Source organism: Cryptomeria japonica, chromosome 8, assembly GCF_030272615.1.
Source record: "Cryptomeria japonica chromosome 8, Sugi_1.0, whole genome shotgun sequence".
NCBI classification, from domain to species: Eukaryota; Viridiplantae; Streptophyta; class Pinopsida; order Cupressales; family Cupressaceae; genus Cryptomeria; species Cryptomeria japonica.
The window spans coordinates 702,667,612-702,692,890 of record NC_081412.1 but is presented as its reverse complement, the minus strand read 5'-3'; the positions used below and the strand labels follow the sequence as shown (position 1 = coordinate 702,692,890).

Below are 25,279 nucleotides of genomic sequence, written 5' to 3'. Positions count from 1 at the left end.
TAAAACCTTTGAGAACCTTTGGAAATCTCCCATCCCCCCTAAGATCAAGTGTTTCAGATGGCAACTCTTACTGGATAGATTGCCTATTAGGAATAATCTAGCTGCATATGATCTCTGTTCTGTCTACAATAAACCCGAGTCCACTCGACACATCTTCCTTGACTGCCCTTTTGCTAGGGAGATCTGGTTAATGTTTGGAATATCCATTACTGAGCATGTCTTCACTTATGATATAGTTACTGGTTTCATCCATAATCTTAAAAAGGATGCTAACTTAATTTGGCAAATTTTGTCTTCTTTTATCCTTTGGTTTATTTGGAAACTAAAAAATGAGGAGAAGTTCCAAGGTAATGCTAGGGAACTTATTGGTTTTTTAAAAAAACTCACACATTATAAAATTGCTATACAGGTTTGCTTCCTGATGAATGTTGAACGAAACAAACTCCTACGGTTCCTCAAAGAAGGCCGAGCTGCCATGTTTATATACGAGATGCAAGATGGTTATGAATGGGCAAGGATGGCAGAAAATCAAACTGCCTTCGAGAGTGCAGTTAAGAAACTGATTAAAGAACTCCAAGATACCAGAGCTCCCCCCTTCAACAGGGTTGACATGTGCATACAAATCATGGAAAGGAAGAAGGTTGTCTGGATGGAAGGACCACAAGGGTGGACCACATGGCTAGAAGACCAGGATGAAATCCTCCTCTAGTTCCTTATGGCAGCAAGCACAACTATATTTTGGAGCTTTCTTTTAGTGCATTGTATATGACACTCGTCTAGTTCTTTTTGGTTTCACTGTTGAGGCCCTACCTCCCTTGAACTCATTTGTATAAACATCTTTTTTGGTCTCTCGATTTATAATATAAAAAAGAAAAAATTCTCTAGACAAGAAAATACATATGTCACAAATATGATAAAAATATCTTAAAATTAATCTCCCATCAACTTTTAATAAATACATTTAAAATATCTACAACTAATACTAATAAATAAATAATATATCTGAAATTTAAAAAACCAACTAAATAATTGCGGTGGTCTTGGCGTGGGACTAGGGGCATGGGCTGGCAGCCTGCACATGATTATTCTCACACGCCAGGAAAGGCCTGCCAACAATTATAGGAAGGGGCCGCCTGCCAAACCAACCTTTTGATCATGCATTACATCGGGCCATTTAAAAAATGATCGTACTATTTTGCAGGACACATGGAGATTAGAGTTATTTTTTCATTTATTAAACTGCAGTAATTTAGTAATTGATTTGACAATATTTATTAAAAAATAAATAATAATTTGATTTTCACACTTACTGTTGAACCAATAATGATATGATATTCAAGTCATAAATATAATTGATATTTGATTGATAAATAAATTAAATATTTTAAAAAAGATTTTGATTTTTGTCATTATTATTTTTAATATAAATATATAAAAAGACAAATAAATGTTAAAGTAGAAAATTAAATATTGGTTAAATTATTTAAAGAAATGGAGTGCAATAGAACTAATAGGTAATAATAATTTGAACATACTATAAACCCTAAACCCCGCTGAATCACGGAACTCTAAGACAGAAAACACTTCCGAGATTTTTATCTCACATTTTTTTGAATCTCCAGCACAGCATTGCACATTTCTACCCTGTCGGAGATCTCGTTGAGGAGCTATCAGCAATGGGGCGAGGGAAGAATAAACAGAAACAACAATTCATTGGCAAAAAGGGAAAAAACAGAGAAGAAAAAAGCCAAGGCGAGCATCATACGAAGATGTTCTCTGAGGAAGACATGGACGATGAAGTTGACGTCTGTAAGTTCAATTTTGAAAACCCGTTTGCTTACTTGGTTTCAATTTTTAATGTAAATTCTTAAACCCTAGCCCTAATTATTATTTATCTTTAAGAATTATTGGATAAAATTGGATAGTTTGTTTCACAACTGTGTTCTACAAGATTCATCATCAAGGTTTTAAGAAATTTTAAATTATATATTTGTGGACATTTTTGCGGACAGTTTTGCCAACCTGCCCATCTAAAGAGACAAGGACTCTATGCATCAAACACAGTAATTGAACCAGACAAACAAGGACTCTATGCAAATCAATAACCTTAGTTTTTGAATTTCCATTTTTGTCAAGAACATGTCTGGGTCCTGTTCATAAAGGCACAGAAGTCTGTTATATGATGTGTAAAAAGAACAATGCTATAAATATCGTAATATTTACATGGGCAGTCAGACACTAGGAAATCAATTGCCAAATGCCAATAGGAAACAAGCTTAAAGCTATGGCATAGACTGTGACCGACCAACAGGCACACCTATTTACCTGAAGCCTCATATACAAATGAACTAGACATTCATGCTTGAATATTGAAATCCAGTTTATAAGTTGGCAGCTTAACAGAATAAGTCATGTCCTAAAAACTGTTTGGTGCACCTAAAGGTCCTAAACAAGACATTTGTATGGTTTAAATTAGTTCTTGCGAATTGATGTTTGAGTAGATTTTACTTACCTCCACAAAATATTTGTCTCTTAAGTAAAAATTCTCATTCTCAGGCATGCCTTTTGTTGACTTGATCAAAGGAATTTCATGCAATTGGTTAGGCCCAAAGTTTAGTTTCATTATTTGACTTCAGACTGGTCATTTGCTATAATATGGATTGACATTCCCTATCGAATACTAAAAAACACACTCTCATTCTCTCTGGATAAGATCAATTTTTGATTCACTGTCGATTTTAATCTGAAAGTAACTAGAGGAAGCCAAATCAAAACTGAGTATGGGTGTCATCGATGTTCTCTTTTTGTTGGTCATCAATTGGTAGAAAGGATTTAAAACTTTATGTTTTAAACTTTTTGGATTTGAATGTTGTAAACCTGAATTATGTATTTTATTAATCCATGATTCCATTTGAATAGCTGTCAAAGGAAACATTGACATGTAATTTGTAATAAGGAACGGTTCCCATGTTATTGACACCATCTGAAAAAGGTCATGCCAAGTAACAATTTATCACTTTTCAGTCAATTTTGTTTGACTTATGGTAGATCTGAATTGCACTTGAATGTACCTTATTTGGAGTAGGTATGTTTCTCCCATATTTCAGATTCGATGAAAAGTGTTTCAGTAAAGTGTGATAATTACCCCTTTTTTCCCCTTTTTTACTTAGAAAATAGGAGATAAGGTTTCTGCATCAATCTAATTGGTCTCCTCTTGTTTTGTTTGCAGTTCACAAGCAGAAGGATAAGATTCCTCTGGACTTGAATGAAGATGATGGTAGGTTTTACTTCACCCCTCTATTTGTTGTAATAACATTTTAAAGTAGATAATGTGATTTTTCAATCTGCTTGTCTAACAGTTCATTATTTTACAGATACATCAGATGAAGAAATGGAGCAGCCTGTGTTTGATCTGCAGGTGTGAATGTACTGAAGTTCATAAAGCTATGAAAATAATATAAATGGATGCTTAACTTGATATTGAAAGTTTGACCTAGAAAGGTTTAAGTTAGCAAGTGAAAAAATCATGCAATTCATATTATATTTTTTTGAGATGGAAAATGCATGATTTTGAGTCTATCTTTCATGTTTATGGTTACTGCAGACCTGCACTAGTGAGAAGTCTAAATTAGAGTAACTCTTCACCGTTTTTAAAACTACTTGTGTTTTTGCAATAATATGAGATGATTCTCATCAACTATTTCTATGGTGACAGGGTGAAACCAGTGAGGAGATGGAGGAATCGGTAAGAATTCTCATGTGATACCTTTCATCTTACAAACCGCTTAATTATCCCGATGATACAAATTTGTGAGTTTTATAAAGATACTGTTTTATCTCCTACTGAGTATCGTTTCTTTCTTTTTTTTTTTCTTTTCCAGATATCGAAATAAGTTTCCAAATGTAGATCATGTAGAACATTAGGTCACAAAGTGAATGAAGAGTATCCAAAATCTAACAAAGATAACAGCTATATCATTATGACATCATCAAACAACCCATCCATAAATGAACCATACACACTAAACAGCCCAAAATATCGTCAAGACTAATTAATTAGCTGCAACCATCAAAAAATTAAAAATTCAGACCAAGATCATATGAAAAAGAGTCCATCAATGCTAGAATGGCAGTGTACTCAATCTGAACAATCACTTAGCAGAAGTTTGCCTATCTTTTTATTATCAAGATTAATAACCATATGTTCATGCTGGCTACGATGGTTCCTCCCCACCCTTGAAGGTTGGGTCCAGCTTTTACTAATGCTGTTAAACCTCCTTCTCAAAGTGTTCACTCTAAAATCAATTGACTTTTGAAGTCAATCTTCTGGGTACTTTCTGATAGGAATTGCTGGGATAGGCAAAGAAGAATCACCGCTACTAGAATCTGAAGTATTGCTCACACCATCATGAACAGCCGCAGTAACAGAGTCTTCAAGAGCAACATTCTTTGCTTTCCTAGAAGAACAACAGCTGTCAACTGCACTAGGAGTATATTTACATAATGCAGAATCACTCTCAACAGCTACATCAGAAATATTGTTAAAGTCACCAACAACCTTGGGAACAACACCACCAACTCTCCCACCAACAGTCAGAGAGGAGACACCAGGAGCGGCATGATTTAAAGGATGATGGACCTTCTTCTGAGCCTCAAAATTCAGAAGACTCGGGTAAAATGGAGCTGGAACATCATTGCCATCCACCAAAATATTAGTTTCTTTATTCTGTCAAACATCCTTTGAGAGAGAAGGGTGCTCATAATGCTCAAAAGAATGGGCAGGATTTGGATTATCAGAGTCATCACTATCAATAATCACGATATTATTTTGAAAATGCCAATTATCATTATCAAAGGAGAAATTATTAGAGCTGTCTTCCTTATAAGAGCTGAGGTTAACAAAAGCCTGGGGATCACCATCAAAAAACTTGTTTGTCTTCCCTTCTTATATGCACTTGCAAAGCCACATTGTTGACCATCATAGAAATTCAAGAAGCCAATGAGCAACTGATTCTTTTCTTCAAAAAAATCATAATTTCTAGCAATCCATAAAAAATCAAAGAATCTAAGTAGGCATAACCAGCCACAACTCATCGAAAGACTTATCATGATTAAAAGAACTAAAGTTTTTTATAAATAAAATATCAAACCACCTAACTGACTTTCTTACGAGCTCTTTTATTCCAAGATGGAAGAGAACAGTTTCAAACAAGCTTAGCATATGGACACTCAAAAAACAATTGATAAATGGACTAAACATTACCACAGACAGAACAAAAACTAAACTTACGACTTAACATAACAGCACCAACAACTAGCTTGTTAAACAAAAGCATCCACCTATAAAAGGACTTCTTAGGATTATGGAGGTCTCATTAGACCAAATCCTTTGCAATCTTTTAGACCAAGCATGTATAGGGTCATGGAGACACCATAGATTATTTAGCTTGCCCAACCAAGACATAGAAAAACTTAGGAGTGGTCTGAAATAATTTTTGATCACCCAACCACTGGATGCTATTCCAAAGATTGTCATATCACAATACGTAAAAAATTTCCTCCAAACCAGCATTCGTAACCATAGAATTTGTTGGTTTCTGCTGCTCAGGAATATCAAACTTGCATTGAGAAGTGTCCCATGGAATTAAGCTTCCATTAATCAAAACATTTTCAATATTCTTAATACCTTTAATAGCCCGGGCTTTAGAGGATCAACCTCTAGTAGAAGCAAGTGAATAATTCTCACCATTTAACCACTACAAAGAACTGAATCTTAAAACTTTATTTTTATTTTCATTTTCATTTAAAACCGCATGGCCCTTTGTGGATTCCTTAACAAACAATGAAGCCTTTGGAATAGAACAAAAAATAGCAGAGCCAAAAGGCTTAACATCAAACTTACCAAACAAAATGTCCCAATAATGGAGCCCTGACCAGTTTTGACTATGTCTAGGGAGACTCTTATAAATATTATTTTTCAAAAGTAGCTTCCAAGGATCATTGCCCTGCAGAGCTTAAGTAACCCATTTAACAGCAAGAGAAACACAATGTGGAAAAATATCCTTTAAATCCATACCCCAAAACTTCTAGGTCTGACATATTGCTCCCAAGATACAGCATGGCGCTTTCTATTACGTTCATCATCAAATCAAAGGAAGCTTGTAATGTATTTAACTGGTTAATCTGAGAAGAAACCACAAACCAACAGGAAGAAATATTTATTTGATACTCTTGAAACTACCCTAGCAAAGGGAGAAGCTTGCCATGCCATTTCACAATTTTCAGATAAACTTTAGTCTTTATCCATTTCCCTATCCCACATGTCCTTTAGGTGGGGATTGAGAGAAAAATGAATCCCTAAATGTCTCTCAAGAACTTTAGGGCTAATTCATTTCCATCCTTTATTCACAATCCAATTAAGAAAGGAATCATTCCACCTGGGAAAACTTGTTTTTTGAATTGCAATCTTTCAACTAGAAGTCATACAATAAATTTGAATTTTCTTATCCAAACTAGTCAAATTATTGTCATTGATTTCAGCAAAAATAGAAGTATCATCAGCAAATTGGAAATCAATTATCGAAACTCCAAAAGCTAATTTCAACTTCTGAACAGGACTCATTTGCATTTTCCTTATGTTCTTGTAATTTTAAGAGACATAAATAACCTTGATGATTATGTAGTCTTCTAGTATATTTCAACAGTTCCATTTTATTCTGGATGAATTGATGTGGGTAAACTTGAGCTTATTTTTCCTTCTTTTTACAGGATAGTGAGGATGAGGAACAACTTACTGGTCTTGCTGCAAAAAGTACGGATATTCTTATCTTGACTGTGTGCATAAGGTCTGCATTTTACAGGACAGTAATATCATGCCTTTAAGGGTTCTATAACATCCTTGTTCTCTATGCAGATTGTTCTTTCTCTTTTTTGTTCATGTATTTTCTTTAATGTTTAAAACTTGCTCATGTCTCTCTGGTTATTATTTGAGTAAATTTTCATAATAAATTGTTTCTGTCATCTTGTGATGACTTCCTTGAGTAGTTGCAAGGCAAGCGAAGTTTTTGAGGCAGAAGGCAGGTGGAGTTGAGGACGAGATGGACGAAGAACCAGCTGAAGAAGAGGAGGAAAGGAAGGCAATCTGGGGAAAAGGGAAGAAGTCATATTATAATGCTGATAATGTTGACTTTGAGGTATGATATGTGAATTATAAAGAAAAGGCTAAAATTTTAGAAACTGTTTTTCGATTTTTCATATTTTGTATGCCATACTAATGCATCTTGTATGCTGTTTTATTATTAGATCCAATCTAGTGATGAAGAGTTACCTGCAGAGGAGGAGGCTGAAGTACTAAGATTACAAAGGAAAAAGGCAGAATCACTTCGGCCTGAAGACTTTGGTATAGATGAGGATGATGAAGATGCAAGTGATTCTGATTCAGATGCCCATGAAGAAACACTACAAGTAAACCAAATTTTCTATGTGGGGTGAAGCTTATTCATTGTTCTTCTTTTTCTCTTACTATTTGTTTATGTTGATCTTTCAACCAGGAAGCTGTTAAACGGCAGGAAAGGGGGCATGGGCGGAAAAAATTAAAGGAACCTTCAAGTGGAGATCCAGGAAAGCAAGTTGATGATGATAAAATTGTAACATTTGAGGAAGTCAAGAAGGATATCAATGCTTTGTCAAAAGAACAGCAGATGGAAGTTGTTATGAGGTACAACTGACATAAATTGCTTTTATTTAGAATAGTATTCCTGATGCTATTTGATAATTGCTGATGTTTGGCATCCTTTATGTGTAATTGCCTCAAGTTTTATTTAGTTTGAATAAAACTGGCTCAAGTCTCTCTATATATTGTCCGATACACTATGTAATGCTTTATTGGCTGTTTAAATATTGGGAATTCAGTTTATTCTGTTACAAAAGTAATAAACTGCTTTGCTGGTCTTTATAAATTTTTGTTTAAATTGTTGTAAGTGGTAGTGCAGAATCTGAAATATATTAACCTTAATATCACCGATAACATGAATTTAAAATATTAAGTTACTCAGTAATACATTACAAAGTATAATACACAAATACTTTTAAGTCATTGGATCCCATATAACTTATCAAGACTTCCATATGGGAAACTAAGTCCCCAACAACTAACACAAAACTAACATCACCAAGTCCCTAAGGCGATTTTATTACAAATTTCAAACCTTAATTTCCAACACCCTCTCTTAATGTTTACTAACACAAAAAACAAAACAGACAACAAGACGTGCTGACCAATCATATTCTTCATAAGCTTCACTGTGAAAACAATTTTTGAACCAGGTAGAACTTCATCAGCTGCCTAGTAACCCTTGTAAAGGTGTATCTCACAAGCTGTATTTTTAAGCTCCCAAATTATGCCCTCCCTAAACTCCAAAATAACAGAGGTCCCAAATTGTTAGACAACCCTCCATGTCGGGCTGCAGCTCCAGTAAGTCTCATGGTCCTTGTAAGGGTATAATTCCCAAGATCTAGAAACTCCTGAACTATTTGGGCAGCAATCCATGTGAAAATAGGCTTCATCATTGTCAGCATCTGTTGGAAAGAACACAAATAAAAAAGAATTTGTGCTACTCAAACATTCAATCATTTTGGAGCAAGAATCTAGCTTGAGATGGATAAATTTCTCAGATGAATGCTTCATCGTAGGCAGCATCTGGTGGAAAGAACACAAATAAAAAGAATCTGTGCTGCTCAAAAACTAGATTCTTGCTAAAAAATGGTCGAATGGAGCAAAAGTGCAAACATTGAAGCATTGTTGAGTCAACCTATTGCACTTTTTCTTGTGAATAGCGTCACACAAACTCCAATTGTGTTCACAACAAGAAGCACTACAAGGTTGGGACAAAATTTGGAGGGCTTAATTTGGAGATTTGGAGTATTCTCACTCCAATCTTCCCTCCAAGAATTTGCAAATAAGATATTCAAGAGTTTGCAAGCACTATCTTATTAATAATTGTAATTTCTAATTTGTAATTTGTAATTTTTGAGATATAAGACTTCAATTTTTGTTCATTTGTGTATGGGTGGATTTTCTTCAAATAGCTAGTGGCAAAGGAAAAAGTTTCCCTAGCTTGCTTATAACTCTACAATTTGGAAATAATAAGGTAGCTATTGGAGAAGAAAAACTTGGGGTTGAGGTGGTACCTTGCTACATGAATGGGTTGGTGGAGTTGATTGGTCCACTTGTGATCAATGATCTCCCAAATGACGACATATCTACTTGTATCCCCTTTGTAATAGTTTTGGATGGCCTCATAAGTGTATCCTATTGGGTTTTGCTTCCCATTCATCAAGTGCAAAACCCGCACCAAAGTCTTTGGCACCTATAAAGTACAAACAAATTAAAAATTAGAAACTTACAATTAAAATACATTCCTTTAAAATTTTCAATTAAAGAATTTAACTTGAAATTTAAATTGATGTTTGAATTTATCTTGATGATCTTTGTTGCTTTCTTCCCAAAGCCATCATCAAAAACTGTCTTTGTAGTTCTTCTCCATCAACTTTCTTTGAATATGTTAGTCTAAGCATGCTTGACTCACAAACATTTTGCTTCAAGGTTATTAATGAAGTAGAAATGCTTTGCAACATTAGAAAACTAGTTGCAGACCTTGTGACACTTGATGGCACAAGCCCTTTCCCTTTGGTGTGATCTCTCATCAAGTTGAGAACCCAAGGGGGATTATAAATATATTTAGTGATGTTTTTTGCACCTTCAATTGGCCTCACCCAATCAATTTTTCCTAGTCCTCCAAATATAAGTCAAGGTATCAAGCTGCATAAGGTACTCTAAAAGAGTATCAAGTGCCTCTCATGAAGTAATCTTTTGACTGCCATGTATGTTGTTACATTGTCAATGACAACTTGCATAACATTTTGTGTGCACACCTCTAAAACAATCTCCTGTAACATCAAACTCAGTTTTTGCATTCTTTATTTTGTTGGGGACATTAGTAGACTTAAAAATCAGCTCACCATTTGAAGCTACCAAAAGATTGATGAGGGTGTGGTTCTTTACATATCCGTAAACCCATTTGAAAGAATGGCGGATCCAAACTTTTGACATTGCTTTTTTTTTTGTCTTTCACAGTCATCTTTACATTTGTAATAACATCTTGGATTAACCTCCCATTTAAGTCTTTTGGAGGGGGTTGTTTGTACCCTTTCCTTGCAATTGTCAACACTGTCACCAAATCCTTGAAGTATGGACTCTTTTGCCACGTTGAAGTGAAGGTTGAAATTCCAATTTTTTTTGCGTCTTATCTACTTCTTTGTGTGCCTCCTTTGTCATAACATCGACCTAACGTCAAAAGAACAACAAAGACCAAAGCATGAAATTGTCTTACACCTGTAAGACTTCACAATTTCAGTGATCAGAAAACGTTTTACAATCAAACAAAACAAGGGTTTAGCTCACAACCATGTTCAGTTAGGGGAGAACAACGAACTCCAAATGAGTCCTCTATTCTAGAAACTCATGCACCAAGATTTACTCACATTTTTCTCTCAACCAGAAATACATATTGCTATTGCTTCTCTCCACGTAGAACCTTCCGTCCAATGCCAAAGGAAGAGCCGCTGATGATACAAGAAACCGTGAGTGAAGGTTGCGAATTGCATCCACTCTAGAAGTTGTGTGAACAGAGGAACTCACGGATAGAGAAAACACAACAAACCTTAATATGAATATTCCGTTGTCACAAGAGGAACAAATGCATCATAAGGGAAGCTGACTTGATGCAAGCTTCATACCAGTGATAAACCACAGGTCTCACTTAACCTATGAATCAAGGATTAACAAGTTTGATAAGAATTTTTTAAGTGGTGCAATTAGTGAAGAGTCAAAGGGCATGAAAAATATCCGTTGCAAGTTGTTGCCCTTTTGGAAGAGACATGCCTCTTCAACGTGTGAGAAGGTATAAAGGACAAAGATTGGTTTCCAAGAAGGGTCATTAGGAATCATCCAAAAACACATCTTCAGAAACATCAATATTAATATTAGTAGATCAGCAATCAATCAAATCACAAGGCAGATCGAACTTCCAGCATCACTCAGACTGCAACAATAGCATCGAATCCAGCAGTTGACATCAGATCAAACAAGGTCACATAGTCCATCAATAAATAGCAGTTGAGAGACTTCAATCTAACCATTTCGTCCAATATCATGGTATAAACAATACTCACATATATTTGTGTTGTCCTCATTTTTTGATTTTCAAAAATGTGACAACCCCTACAAATTTTTGCTCAAAATGTGTCATTTTTGTCTCTAAGGAACGTTTTACGAGGTGCAAAACTCATATTTGCTAGTGTCAAATCATTGGGGGGTGTCTTTGCCATCATTGTCCAAGTTTTGGTGACTTTTGGTTTTCATTTTTCTAGTTTTTTGTGCAATTTCGGGTTTCAGAGCAGTCACAGCAGGTTGAAGATTTTACTCTAAGGCAGGCTTCCCGAGGCAAAATTTTTGCTTTTTGTTGACTTGGATTGATCTTCGGTCCATCTTCGATTCATGTTTCAAATTTCATTGCGTTTCGAGTTTGTTTGCTATGTTTTTTCTTCCTGACTGTAGGTGGGAAATTTTAAAACAATTACAAGTGCACTTTATTTTAAACTTGTCACTTGTAACTTAACTTTTTATTTCCCCCTTGCTTTTTATGTCTTTTAAGTCATTGTAGGAACTTTTTGGACAAATTGCAAGTGAATTTAAAATTTTAAGTTTAAAAAAAACTTGTAATTTCTTTTAAAAGTTCCTACTTAAGTGATTTTAAGTTGTAATAGGGATTTTATTTCCCTATTACAAGTTTTTATGTGTTGTATTTAGTTGTAATAGGGATTTTATTTCCGTATTACAAGTCTTTTTGAGTTTTTTAAGTCTTTAATGTTTTATTTTTACTTGTAATGGGAATTTTATTTCCCTATTACAAGTTTTTAAGTTTCTATTTCTTTTAAGTTGTGTTTTTTTAAACTTGTAATGGGGATTTTATTTCCCTATTACAAGTTGTTTTTTTGTTTCTTTTTGCTCTTCTTCCTCTAAAACCCAAATTTGCCTTGGGAGTTGAAAAAGTGAAACAATTAAAACTTGAAAAAGGGTTTTTAAAACCCGATTACATGTCTTTTGCAAGCTTCTTTATCTTGTTTCTTCTTCCCAAGAACCTGACCTGAGTTTTTCTCCAAGGAGTTCGTTTTTGAAGGGTTTGAATCCTTTTCTTCAGCTTTGAATCCGGATTTGATGGTGCCAAGTGTTGAGGGAAAGAGGCGTGAGAGATCTTGCTTCCATTTTTGATGGTTTTCTTGCCTCGTTTTTGCCCTTTCTTAGGGGCTTTAAACCAACAAGTCGTGGCCCTTTTGCCACGTTTTTTGCCTCCTTTCAATCCGTTTTTGCAGCATGTATGGAGGCGGTTTTGGTCTTCTAACCGAAGCGATTCATCTCTTTGCTTCCATACGTGGGTTTGCTAGGCGTATTGACCCGTTCTTTGTCCTCCTTGGATGCCGTTTTTGAAGGAGGAGGTTGAATCAAAATCCGTTTTTGGCTGCCAAGGGTTTTCAGCATGTCTATTTATGGAGCATTTCAGTTCTTCCCTAGCTCATTTGTGTTGGTCTAGGGCCTTTGACCAAGCAAGGATTCGGGTTTCTAAGTGATCTTCCCAAATGGATAAGTTCTTTGAATGCAATTTGTAAATTTGCATGATTTTCCCCTCTTTCAGATTTTTCCCATTCATTTGATTTCGGGTTTTACAAATATGATTGCAAACAAGATTTTTTTCCCATTTTCCAAGTTTGCCATTACCGCTTGGTATCATTCTTTCCATTTTCCCCTCATGTCAAAACCCCATTTCATCCATTCATTTCACCTTCATTCATTTTTCCCACTTAAAGTCTACTTGTAGTCAAAATTTCAAAACCCAATTGCAGTTGTGTCTTCACTTGCAGTCAGCCTTCTAGAACCCGAAATTGGTCCAAAATGCACTCAAAAAACACTTGAAAATGAGTCTTAAAGGTCCAATTACAAGTGCAAACTTGTGGTTATCCATTACACACATGAAGTTGCATGTTTGTTCTCCGCAATTACAAGTTAATGCTCTTGTTTTTCCGCACATGTAATGCAGTTCCCAGAACCCAAAATTCACTTGTGAGCCCATTTTTGCATCAATTTATCCCTGCCCATGTCAGTCTTGTTTGCACACGACCTACCAAATCAGTAATTAAGGCATGGGCCTTATTCTGCAAGCAGATTCTAAGATTGGAGGATGATACAAAGAAGAGATGCAACAAAAATTCATGGTTGAGAGCATAGAATGCTTTCAAGATAGAGATAGGTTTCTTACTTCAGCCTTGCAAAAGACTTCCCTCCTGAAAAGCTAGTACTACCCCAAGCAAGAAGATAAGGTTGAAGTTTGTTGACCAAGGACACTGTTGATGTGTATTTTGTACACTATCAAACACAGAATAAAATACCTAAAGGTACCTTATCCTCTCTTGAGTAAAGTCTCGGAATGCTGAAGATATCGCAAAAAGGATCAATCAGGATGACTTCAAGGTTCTTCGTTGTAGGATCTCTGCGTGTGGATAAGCTCTTTGTGGTATGATGTTATTTGCTGGAATCACAAGGGGACTTACACTTGATGAGTGAACTTTTGATTTGCTTTGAATATTGCTGGAACACAGGATTTTACTGCCTTAGATTTGAAAAAAGGAAAAAAGACGAGGGCGGGGAAAGGATCTAATCCTAACACTAAGAATGTAAGAGCAATGAATGATCTTTGATGAAATTTTGACTAAGTCTTGTTTTGACATCCCAGGACCATCTCCACAAGGTTAGTGCGATCTTCGAAGGAAAGCTTTATGATGTTCAAATCATCACTGCAGGCATAGACACCATCAGGCTGATGCATATCAATGAAGAAGCGACAATTGAAGTTTAAGCTTAAGCTAAATGATTCCAGTTGACTACGCAAGGCAAGTCTGCAATCAACAAACTGCTAGTAGTATGGATATACGAATTTCACCATCAATCAAGCACATTTCTTCCACTCATTTAATAACACGAAATCAAATATGAGAAGTATAGAGACCATGCAAATTGTCGAATCGACCCATAAATTTCACCATTTCTTCAATGAAGTTACAAGTCTTTTACAACAACATCTTGGCAACAATCTTTGCCTTCTCTCTCTGCTCTACTCTAATTGCTATACTATTAACTGACTAATCACCTTCTAAGTACTCTCTATTCACTAACTCTATTCTATTAGCCTTTACAAATGAAATGCTAGGGCTTATATAGTGCCCTCAATACAATTCGATGGCTAAGATCAATTTGAGATCAATGGCCGAGATTCAATAATGAAAACCCTAATTAGGGTTTGTTACAACCATTACATAACATTTAATGCTTGACCAATGATAAAATTGTATTAATTGGACACATGTCTTCTCTGGAAAATTCAACCAATGGATAGCTGGGGTAGGTACATCGAAGTTTGTGCCATCGCCCATGAGTTAGGTACATTGAATCTGGACATGATGAGGTGGATCAATCCGACTGGAGGAGTGATGACTGGGATGCCACCTCATTTGGCACGTGGTTGATACTCAATTTGGTAATGTTGAGAAGTTAGCTTTAATTAACTCTTCTGGAATTATCTGCTTCTTCAACGAACCCTTTGCTTTGACTTCTTGTGACCTTGATTTGCAGGATGATGATGTTCCTCGCCTTGGAACGCTGGATTGGAAGAGGTTAGTCATGATGGTGCTTTGACCGAAGAAGGCCGTCCTTGTCGATGCTAGACTGGAGGAGGTCGCCCTTATCCATCCTTGATCTTCTTTGATGATACTGAGCTGGAGGAGATCATCTCTGTCCTAGACCGGATCTTCTTTGATGAGAGCCTGCCGACCTCTAGATCTTCAGCCTTGGGAGTCGCCATCTTGATACCTACACAACATTTCAAAATTAGTAACATATCTTGAAGTCTAGAAATTAAACTTAAAAGGAAGATTTAAGATTTTAATTAGGAAACTTCATGATAAATCTTGAGTTATCATTTCCTAATTAACTATGCAATATTTAGATTTTTCAAAACAAATGCTCAAAATTCAAATCTTCAACAATGGTGTTAAGATGATTTCGCCATACCTCCTCTTTGATTGCTTAACTACAAAACCTTGGCAAAAGATGAAAGAAAACCGGATTTTGATGGACAAGCTTAGATTATAGTCCTCCCTTGGATGAATTATGCCTCCTCTAGCTTGGAAAAGAATAAACTCCACTAGCCTCTTCAAAAATCTGGAAATTCGCCTTCAAATACCTTCAAAACATCTGGAAATTATCCTCCAATCTAGCAAGAAATTCGCCTCTCCAATAGCCTTCAAGATGAATTTTGCCCTCCTTAGTCTCCACACTTAGTAGAAATTCGCTCCACTCCAGCTAGATTTCGCACCTTCAATTAGCTCTCCAAATTTGCACTTGAAAGGATGATTGAATGATTTGAATTGTGAAAAAACACCTCCAATATATAGAGCGCTCACCCCTTTGCTCCCTCTAGGCCGACTTGGCAAAAAGAGGTTAAAAATAAATAAATTTCCAAAAAAAAAGGGGGGCCGACTTGGCAAAATAAGTGAAAATAAGGCCTTGTGCGCTCCATATTTAATCTTAATTTAATAAAAATTAATTTTAAATGCCTTAACAATAAAAGTTCGGTTTTTTAAGGCTCAAAATTAATTTATTAAATGCCAATTTAATTTAATTTTTCCAAATATTTCGAAGTTAGCAATTTGGCATCTAATGCAATTTGGAAGATATCAACGCTCAAATATGATAAAAAAAATAAAGAATGCCATTAACTTCACCCTGGACCCTTGGAGAGGGACAGGAGCGAACTTTCAATTTTGGCCTTGCATTCCTCATTTTTCCTGTCCAAAACTTCATCTAGGCATTTAAAATGGCATTTTTAATTGGAGTTTTGAGTTTAACTTCACTTGATCTCTAGGAAGGAAGTGCATTAGGACCTTTTTCGCCTTGGACCATTGGAGAGGGACAGGAGCGCCTTTTCACTTTTGCTCTTAATCTTTCATCCTTTAATTGCCAACTCTCATTGTGGGGTAAGTAATGATCTCTCTCATCTATTCCATATACGTTTAGTTTGCTTTTTTGCAAGGCAAAATAGGTGTTTCAAAGACTTTCGCTCTGGGCCTCCAGTGAGGGACAGGGGCGACTTTTGTGTTTAGGCCTAGGATTATCAAGTTTTGAAGTCAAATCTTTGTTCACTATGCTTTAGAAGACCCTTTCCACCTTTGCACAACCTCGCCTTAGCGTAATCTTGGAGGAAAGTTATTGGTTTTGTAAAAATCGCCATGGTCCTTCAGTGAGGGACAGGAGCGCTTCGAGTCCTTTGCACAAATTCTTAGTCACTTCAACCTTCAAATTACCCTCAAGGCGTAGAACATCATTCTTCACTCCCTTTTGTGTCTTGGAAACAAAAAGTTATCTCGAAATGCAAGGAAAGTGGGCACACTTAGAAATTTCGCCCTGGACCCTTGGAGAGGGACAGGAGCGAATTTGCAAATTGTCATCAAAATTTGTAATCCTTGCATCTCAATTCCACTTCAAGGCATTTTAAACATCATTTCAAACTTGCGCCTTGGCTTAGATTTGTCCAAACTTGGCGAGAAGGACTGGATATTAGGTTTTTCGCCCTGGTCCCTTGGAGAGGGACAGGAGCGATTTTGCAATTTCAAGTTTATCCGTCCTTTGTTAGCCCTCCAAATTATCTTCAACGGGCAAAACACGCCTCCTTCCATTCATTTCACTCACAAAACTCGCTTCGTCCTTGCAAGAAAATTGCACTTTTTAGAAAATTGCTCTGGACCTTCAGCAAGGGACAGGAGCGCCTTTTGTCATTTGGGTTGATTTCCTCCTTTGCTGACTACTCAAATTATATTCAACGCACAAAACATGCTTTCCTCGATCTCTTCCAATCATAAAATTACTTTGATCCTGCAAAAACAGTGCAAATTTGAAAATCAAGCTCCAGACCTTCAGTGAGGGACAGGAGCGAATTTTGCCCTCTAGGCCAAAATGCTTCACCTTTCATCACAAAATGTCCTTGCTAGGGAAGATTTCACCTTGTTACATGCCATGAATAAGAGTTCAAGTCCAAGAAAGGTCACAAAATGGTGCATATAAAGAAAATCGCTCTAGTCCTTCAGTGAGGGTCAGGTGCGATTTTTATCTTTGTTGCCCAAAATTCACCATTTTTCAAACTTTCAAACTTTCAAATGCATCCAGTAACGTCCAATCTTCTCTCTGGAAAACCCTGCACAAAACGAGTTAGCCAAAATTAGCGAGAAATAAACTTGAACAACATTTTCACTCTGGACCCTCAGCAAGGGTCAGGAGCGAAATTTACAATCTAGGCTAAATTGCTCAATCTTTTAGTTTCAAACCACTTCACAGGGCAAGGTAAGATCATTTTCGAAGCCAGGAACAAGATTTCAAATTCAAGCAAGTTGGCAAATGAAGTCCATAATGAATTTCGCTCTGGACCCTTAGCAAGGGTCAGGAGCGAAATTCCCAATCTTGGCCAAAATTCATTATTTTCTTCAAGGTGTTCAATCAATCTCAAAGTCCAAACAAAATGCTTTGCAAATCAAAATTTGGTCAAATAAGGCCAGGAATGAGTCCTAGGTTGATTTTCGCCTTGGACCCTTTGGAAGGGTCAGGGGCGAGATTCGCCTTGGACCTCCTGAGAGGGTCAGGAGCGAAATTTGCTCTAGATCCTCAGCAAGGGTTAGGAGCGAAATTTGACTTTTTGAACTCTTCGTCAGGATAATTTTTATGGAATATAACATTTAAGTATAAGAAAGAAGAAAGATAGAAGGAACTTCTTTCTTATACTTTAAGTTATATTCCATATATACTTTCAGGATGTTTGAGAGTGGTTTCAGACCTCCAGGAGTTATATTGCAAAATCTAGTTTTTTGAGGTTTTTCAGTTTCCAGACTTAGTCAAATTTCAAGATCAGGGCATTCCAGACTTAGCCAATTTTCAGGATCAGGACTCTCAGACTTAGCCAAATTTCAGTATCAGGACATCAGATTTAGCCACTTACCAACCTGACCTAACTCAAGCAGAACTTGCTATCCAAGTGATCCCCTTGGCGACACTCAAAAGCTAAAGGCTAATAGACAAAACCCTAAAAGACCTAAAAACAAACCCTAGAAAGCAAAAAAGCAGGGGTCCCCATTTGCAATGGGGCGATGTGTGAAAACGTCACAATAGACACAAAGATCATTAAGGATGCAAATTCTCGTTCCGGTTCAAGATGTCTTCACCAATCCAGAATACTTCAAGCGGCATGAAGATCATCACAAACAAAGGATGATGCAGTTGGAGTCGTGACTTTGGACACTTAGATTAGTTATGCATTTGTAATTTTGTTTTGACAAATTACATGTAATGTCAAATTTGTAATTGCAAGTGTCACTTTACTTGCATTTTTGTAAAATGTAATTACATGTAAAGCAACTACAAGTTGAGTTAGATTAGGATTGTAGTTGGAATAAGTCATGGTGGTTGAGAGAATTTCTCAAGTTATTTAGGATCCTCCCACCTTTTTCTCAAGGCTTCTCTCCTATAAAAACTTGAGGGGATCTATTGTAATTTTTATATTTTGGCAATGCAACAAGACTGCCAATTTGTATGTACACTTTGAGCTTAGTTGTAAATCAGATTGCAATCAATTAAAAGAGGCAAATTGCTTTCAAACTTTGTGTTGATTCAAGGTGTTATGTGACGACATTTTTTGGAGATTGATTGTGAGTTTTGAAGTGTTATACAAGAGGGATTCAAGTTCGATCTTGCAGACTTTGAGCTTCTTATTGTGTTTGAAGTTTTAAATTGGTTTTAAGATTTGATACTGCAGACTTTGAGCTGCTTGTCACGTCTGAAACTATTGTAGGACGTTCAAGCAAAGGGGTAACTTGCAGACTTTGTGCTACTTTTATTTCCTATGTTTGTGCATAAGAGGTGCATCGTGTAGTTAGACTTTGAGCTGCTACATACTGTGCTTGGTTACTAGAAAATCATCTAAAAAGGCTGATAGGAGAATAGATAGTTGAAGACTTTGAGCTTTCTTTATGTTTTTTTGTCTCGGGGAAGTGACAGAGGTCTTCGTGCTTTCATGGAAACTTTGCTTCCCTTTATGTTCCAAAAATCCTACAAAAAAGTCTCATTTCTGTATGTGCTGTTATTTATTTCCAATTGCTATTACTTTTCTGTGAAGAGAAAAGAGTATAGTTTTTCTTGAAAGAAGAAGAAAGACTGCTGTTTCACTCATATTAGATTAGTTTAGTTTGTAGATAGGGGGAGCCTTCCCTAAATTAGGAGAGTATCATACTCACACACCATGGCTGAAACCACAATTTTGCATATCTCCCAGGTGTACAAAATTTTCAACCAACAATTTGTCAATTCCTTATATATACATATCTTTATGTGGCTGATGCTTAGTAAGATTAATGCTTAAGTGTATGCCTTCATGGTAGTAAATAGATATGCATGCTGCCAGAAATCCATCTTGTGGAAGAGGGCTTGAGGTTTAAGAGGAGGGTGATGAACAGGCTCGTAAGTAGCCAACTCCACAAGATGGCAACTGTCTATAGGGAGACGAGACATGGTTGGGGAAAGTAGGTGCAATCCGCCAAGCAAGCAAGAGGGCTGTGGTAGGCATCCACTCTTGGGCTTGGTGTAGAAATGGCTTCAGGTAGACCCATCATGTCTCTTCGCCCGAAAACTAGTTTGCTTGTACTCTATGAATATGATGCGATCTTGCCTAACCCTAATGATTATATTTATATGTATATATATATGTATGTATATTGCATATGTTGCTCATGTGTGGTTGCAGGATTCAAATTCAGGATTGCATTATTGTTGAAATATTTATTTGGTAAGATGTAACCCTAACTCTAATTTGTTGCATTTGTTAACTGCCATACCATACCATTATGGTTAACTGTTCTTAAGTGGAGTAAAATCAAATCACCCAACATTGCACTCCTATATGTGTGTGCCTTTCAAATGTATCCTTCATATTTGGCATGTATTTATATGGCTTCATGCCCGATGTCTATTTATACTTCATGCCTTATGTGGATGCTTTATAGTGCCATACAATTATGCCTTACATGTATTGATGCTTCATGCTTTATGTGCTATATGTATTCACATGTATGCTTCATGCTTTATGTGCTATGTGTATTGACATGTATGTTTCGTGACTTAAGTGAATTCATGTGTATGCTTCATGCTTTATGCTTTGCATGTATTCACATGACTTAAGTGAATTCATGTGTATGCTTCATGCTTTATATGCTATGTATATTCATGTGTATGCCTCATGACTTAAGTGAATCCAAGTGTATTCTTCATGCTGTATGTGCTACGTGTTGACATGTGTTTTGTGACCACACCAACACAGAATAAAGTTTCCCAACGGTCACCTTATCCTCTCTTGATCAAAATCAAATGTATGCTAAGATTGTAGGAAGATCATACATTGACTCCAAGGTTCCAACTGTGTACTAGCGACTTTCAGATGGATATAGGCTTGTTTGGCTTTGATGTTTGTTGGTAATCCAAGGGGACTTACGTTTGGATCATTCTTTCACTTCTTTGTTGTAGCTGGAACTTCATCATCAGATATAGCAATTCTGTGATGTTTCTACATTGAATGAATTGAAATTAAAGGGGAAAGGGTTAGAGGGATCTAAATCTACTCTTAAGGGCAGTGATATCAATAGATAGTGCTCTAATGGACGAATTCTAAATAAACCAAGTTCTGCTTCGCCAAGATTAACTACAACTCCACAAGAACTGGTGCAATCTTCCAATGATGGTGAAGGGTTTTCACATCGAGAAAGTGCATTTGAATACCCAAAATGACGCAATCCAAATAACTATCCACAATCGAATTTAGCACAAATTTAGTGGCTCAGGTTAACTTTACACTGCAACTTATAATCACCAAGATGTAAAAGGTATGAACCGTGGAAATTCATCAAACACCATTATATTCTCCATTGAAATCAAAGCACTACTCTACTTCTACTCTTAAGTGAGGAAGGTGAAACCATGCAAGTTTTGAAAAATAACTCAAGTGAACACCATTAGAGCACAATGCATCATTGTTATTATCTCAAAAATTTATCACAACTTATTATCTCAAAAACTAAAAATTTTAACCTTCTAGAAGCAAGTTAGTTTTTTTACCAAACAAGTATATAAGCAAGTGTTTTATCCCACATTGCTTGTGGTGAAAGTGAGAGGTAAAAACAAGTATAAGAGAGGAGTTTCCAACATTATTTTATTATTAAATCTGCCAGTTGTCTCCATGAAAGACGATTTTTCTCCCTTATTGGAGAATTTTGGCAAAGTGTTGAAGTGAAGTGTTGGATTGAGGATTTCTTTCCTCTTCCATTTTTTCCAGCTTGGCTATTCATTCCCTTTCTGCCATTGAAGACCATTTCCAAATTTAGCGATTTTTCCAAGTTTGTTGTTTTTTTTCAAATTTGGCGATTTTTGGTGAAGGTGGCGATTTTTGCTGTTTGGGAGTTAGGCGATTTTCTCCTCCATTTTTTTTGCTTGTTGTTCCAACCTCCATTGTTGCAAATCCGAGCTACCATTGAAGACATTTTCAGACTTGTCTGTTTGGCGCCATAATTGGAGAAATTTCGTTTTTTATTTGGAGAGGTTTGGTGCCACATTTTGGTGGATTTCCATGCATATTTGGTGGTTGCCATTGTTCCTACTTGCTGATTCGCTTCAGATCTGAGGTTGTCTTGAGATTTGACCTCCATTAATGGCTGCCCATTAATTCTCAGACTTTAATCATTTTTGCCTAGCCATTCCAACTTAGGTGATTTGCATTTGGAGGTGTTTTGTGGAGTTTTGAGTGCAATTTTCAGACCATTTTATCGCTGTTGCAGGTCTGAAAACTCCATTGTAGACAGTTGTCCTCAGAAATTTTCATTTCCAGCCACCTAACCACTTTGGCGATTTTGCTTGGAGCTGATTCCTTAGTCATTTTCTATCATTTTCAGGGATTTTTAACTACTTTGCAAGGTGCTGGTAAGTCTGAAGTAATTAATTTTCAGATTTGTCCTCAGAAGTTTATTTTTTGCCAGCCACACATTCCTGGATATGATTGTTTTCATCATTCAAACTGATTTTTTTATCGAGTTTGTGCATATTTTGAAGGATTGCAGCATTTTTTTTGAAGTTAATTTATTAGTTGTAGGTTGTCTTCAGATTTAGACCTCCATTGTTGACTGTGGAAGGTGTCCTTAGACATACCTTGTGTGAAAACACAACCTTTCACTCCTTTCCTTAGTCATCGTTGATCCGGTATACTCCTTTGCATTTTTAGTTTTCATAATTTCCAAGCATAAGGAGGTATTAATGAATTTTATAGAGGGTTTCCATGCCCTAGTGCTGTCACATTTTGAATGTAATTGTTAAAATCCACAAAGAGAATGGATTATTTTCCTGACTGTATGTTCTCATTAGCTAAAATCTTTTCGAAAGATAGGAATTTTATCAAGAGCATTATTTATTTTCTTAAGTCTAACTTCAAGCTTCGTACAGGTACGATGTCGAAGTCCAGATTTTAAGGAGAGGAAAGAACTATTGAAGATGCTGGAGATTAGATTTTATCCAGAGCTCAAGATGATCACAGATACAAACATGTATTTCCTAGACTTCGACCAGATGCAACAGTGGATGTTCGGAGTCGGTGATCAAGCTCCTTCCCTAGCATATGCGAACATTATGAAGAGTGGTATTTTTCATGCCGCTGGATTTCCACAGTCCATATAGTGCAGTGAACTTATCTTGGAGTGTGCACGATGTTATGAGCCGCTTATGCGAATGATCAAGACTCCTAAGGGCGTTGTTATTGCCTACCTTGCTGAGGATGCTATTGCTGAGGTGTTTGGAATTCCATGCAGAACAGATATGAAGGATGTGACCAAGGATGAATATACAAATAGATACACGAAGGAGATGGGTGCATGCAAGAATATGATAAACAAAGAGTGGATGATTGAACCTAAGTCTCATCATTCCAAGGCACCCAAGACACTCATGTGCATGGACTTCAAAGAGGAGTATAGTGATTTGATATTCCTACTCAATAGAGTGATGGGGATGTCGCAGGGAGCAATTTTCGATGGATGGATGTTCTACTTCATCCAGGATTGTCTTAGAGGAACATTGCTAAATTGGTCAAAGATTATAAGTGACAATCTGGATTTTCAGCTGAGGAATGTAGAGCGGTCCAAGTCATTCGCCATGACTTCTTACTTGGTATACCTGCTTGCACGGTTTGTTTCATACAGAGGATTGATATGCAAAGGTGAAGTCGGCAATGGGCAAGGACAATTCAGGAGTCATGAATGCTACCTCCAGTTGAGCATGTATAGAATTGAAAACTATAAGAGAGTGAATGATGCATTCACTATGTACATCACGCAGATCCTGCAAGGCGGGATTCACAGAAGATTGTCCAAGGAGGCAACAGAGCTAATAGAGAAATATGGATTGTGGTATATTCAGTTTCCCACTTTCACGTACCTTAAGATTCATGGGTTTCAATTTGAACCCTACAGACTTCCTAGGTATCTGATCGACATAATGATCTTGTTGGAAGTGGTGAGACAGCTTCTAGAGTTTGATGCCATTCAAAGAGAGAAGCACAAGAGAGGCATGGCATTTCCTATTTCAGTTTGGAAGACGTCAGAGGTTTACCTTAGCCGCCAGCACTGTGAGTGAGGAGCTTGCATTCTATTGATTTGCTACATACAAGAAAAGAGAAAGATTTGATCCAGACAAGAAAGTTGGAAGGATCAGGGGAGAGAAGTTCATTCACAAAGTTGACATAGAAGATTATTGGGCCAACCTGATGGACGAGCAAGCAGTGAAGAGAAGAATGTGGTCTAGAATGTTAGTGGATTTCATGAGGAAGTGTGGACTTTTCCTCATTCCTGATCAAGTGTTAGATAACAAAGATCATATGCATCCACAATATGAGAGTGAAATGAAGAAGGCAATCTTATTGCCAAATTGGTCAAAGTCTGAAGAGATTGACCTGAATGTATTGATGGGAGAGGTCTTGAGTTTCTCCCGTGCATGGGTAGATATACAGATGAACAAGTTAGTTGATATGGGTGTTCCCTTCATTTATGAAAGGATGAAGCCGGAAGAGTCTACTTCAGAGGATGATCAGAGGACTATCAGTGATGTCATGTAGACGAAGAGAGTCAAGCTCCTAAGAGAAGGAAGAACACGCCAGGAGAAGTCAAGGCCAGAGGGAAGAAGATTGAGGAGGTGAAGAAGAAACATAAGACTATCATTCCTCCACCTATCATTCCTTCACCACCTCTCAGTGTCCCATCCATCAAAGTGATTGAAATAACATAACAGTTCAAGGAAACCCAACAGTGTTCCAACACAGTAATACTACCAGGGAATACTCAGGAGTTACATGCCACAGCGACATCTGCACCTCCAAATGAGAATGATGATTAGCCGGGATCCCCTACTGTCCTTTTGGAAGTTAGTTTGGGAAATGAGGTATATGATTAGACCAAGAATAATCCTGATGATGATGATGATGTTATCTCGGCATTGAGAGGGCTTGATCGAGAAGTATGTCTCGATGATGGTATGGAGATGGCCGCTATTCTTGATTGGCTGATGAGATGGAGAAAAGCAAGAAGATGATAGAGGTACAACCTATTGACAACATTGATGACTACCTAGCTAGGAGTGCTGAGGAGAAAGAGCCCAAGAGAGCGGAGATTTTGTCACACATAGCTAGAGATGAGACAGGAATGCGGATTGCGCAGATTGCTGTTCCTATTGCAGGCGTGACAACGGACATTGCTACTCCTATGGATTTCCAGATCACTTCAGTTGCCCTTGGTCGTACATCCTGAAAGCAAGAATTTCAAGAGGTTGGTGAAAATCTCAAGCCAATCGATGCAAGGTTAGACAGAGAGATTGCGGAGAAATAAAGGTACAGAGAAGAGAATATTAGATTTAGAGAGTATATTGCAGGGATAAGGCGTGAAAATCCCACCCTTATTTCCCCTATTGTAGTTGACCATGGAATGCATTCACACTATGAGGCAGCGAGAGATACACTCTCGGAGGTGGAAAAGTGGATTGAGAGTA

General features: G+C 36.9%; 1 protein-coding gene across 6 annotated transcripts in view; it reads left to right on the top strand.

The window, feature by feature from the left end:
• Window positions 1-1,525: 1,525 nt before the first annotated feature.
• Window positions 1,526-25,279, top strand: part of LOC131064720 (protein THALLO) — a 64,854-nt gene continuing 41,100 nt past the window's right edge. For 4 of the 6 annotated variants that reach the window (XM_057998967.2, XM_057998968.2, XM_057998966.2 and 1 more), the window contains exons 1-8: window positions 1,526-1,809; window positions 3,230-3,277; window positions 3,375-3,418; window positions 3,716-3,745; window positions 6,769-6,811; window positions 7,045-7,193; window positions 7,303-7,464; window positions 7,551-7,717. In XM_057998967.2, coding sequence (XP_057854950.2) covers window positions 1,677-1,809; window positions 3,230-3,277; window positions 3,375-3,418; window positions 3,716-3,745; window positions 6,769-6,811; window positions 7,045-7,193; window positions 7,303-7,464; window positions 7,551-7,717 — 776 coding nt within the window. In that variant the 5' untranslated portion in view covers window positions 1,526-1,676. The other 2 variants (XM_057998969.2, XM_059209598.1) reach the window with 2 other exon arrangements.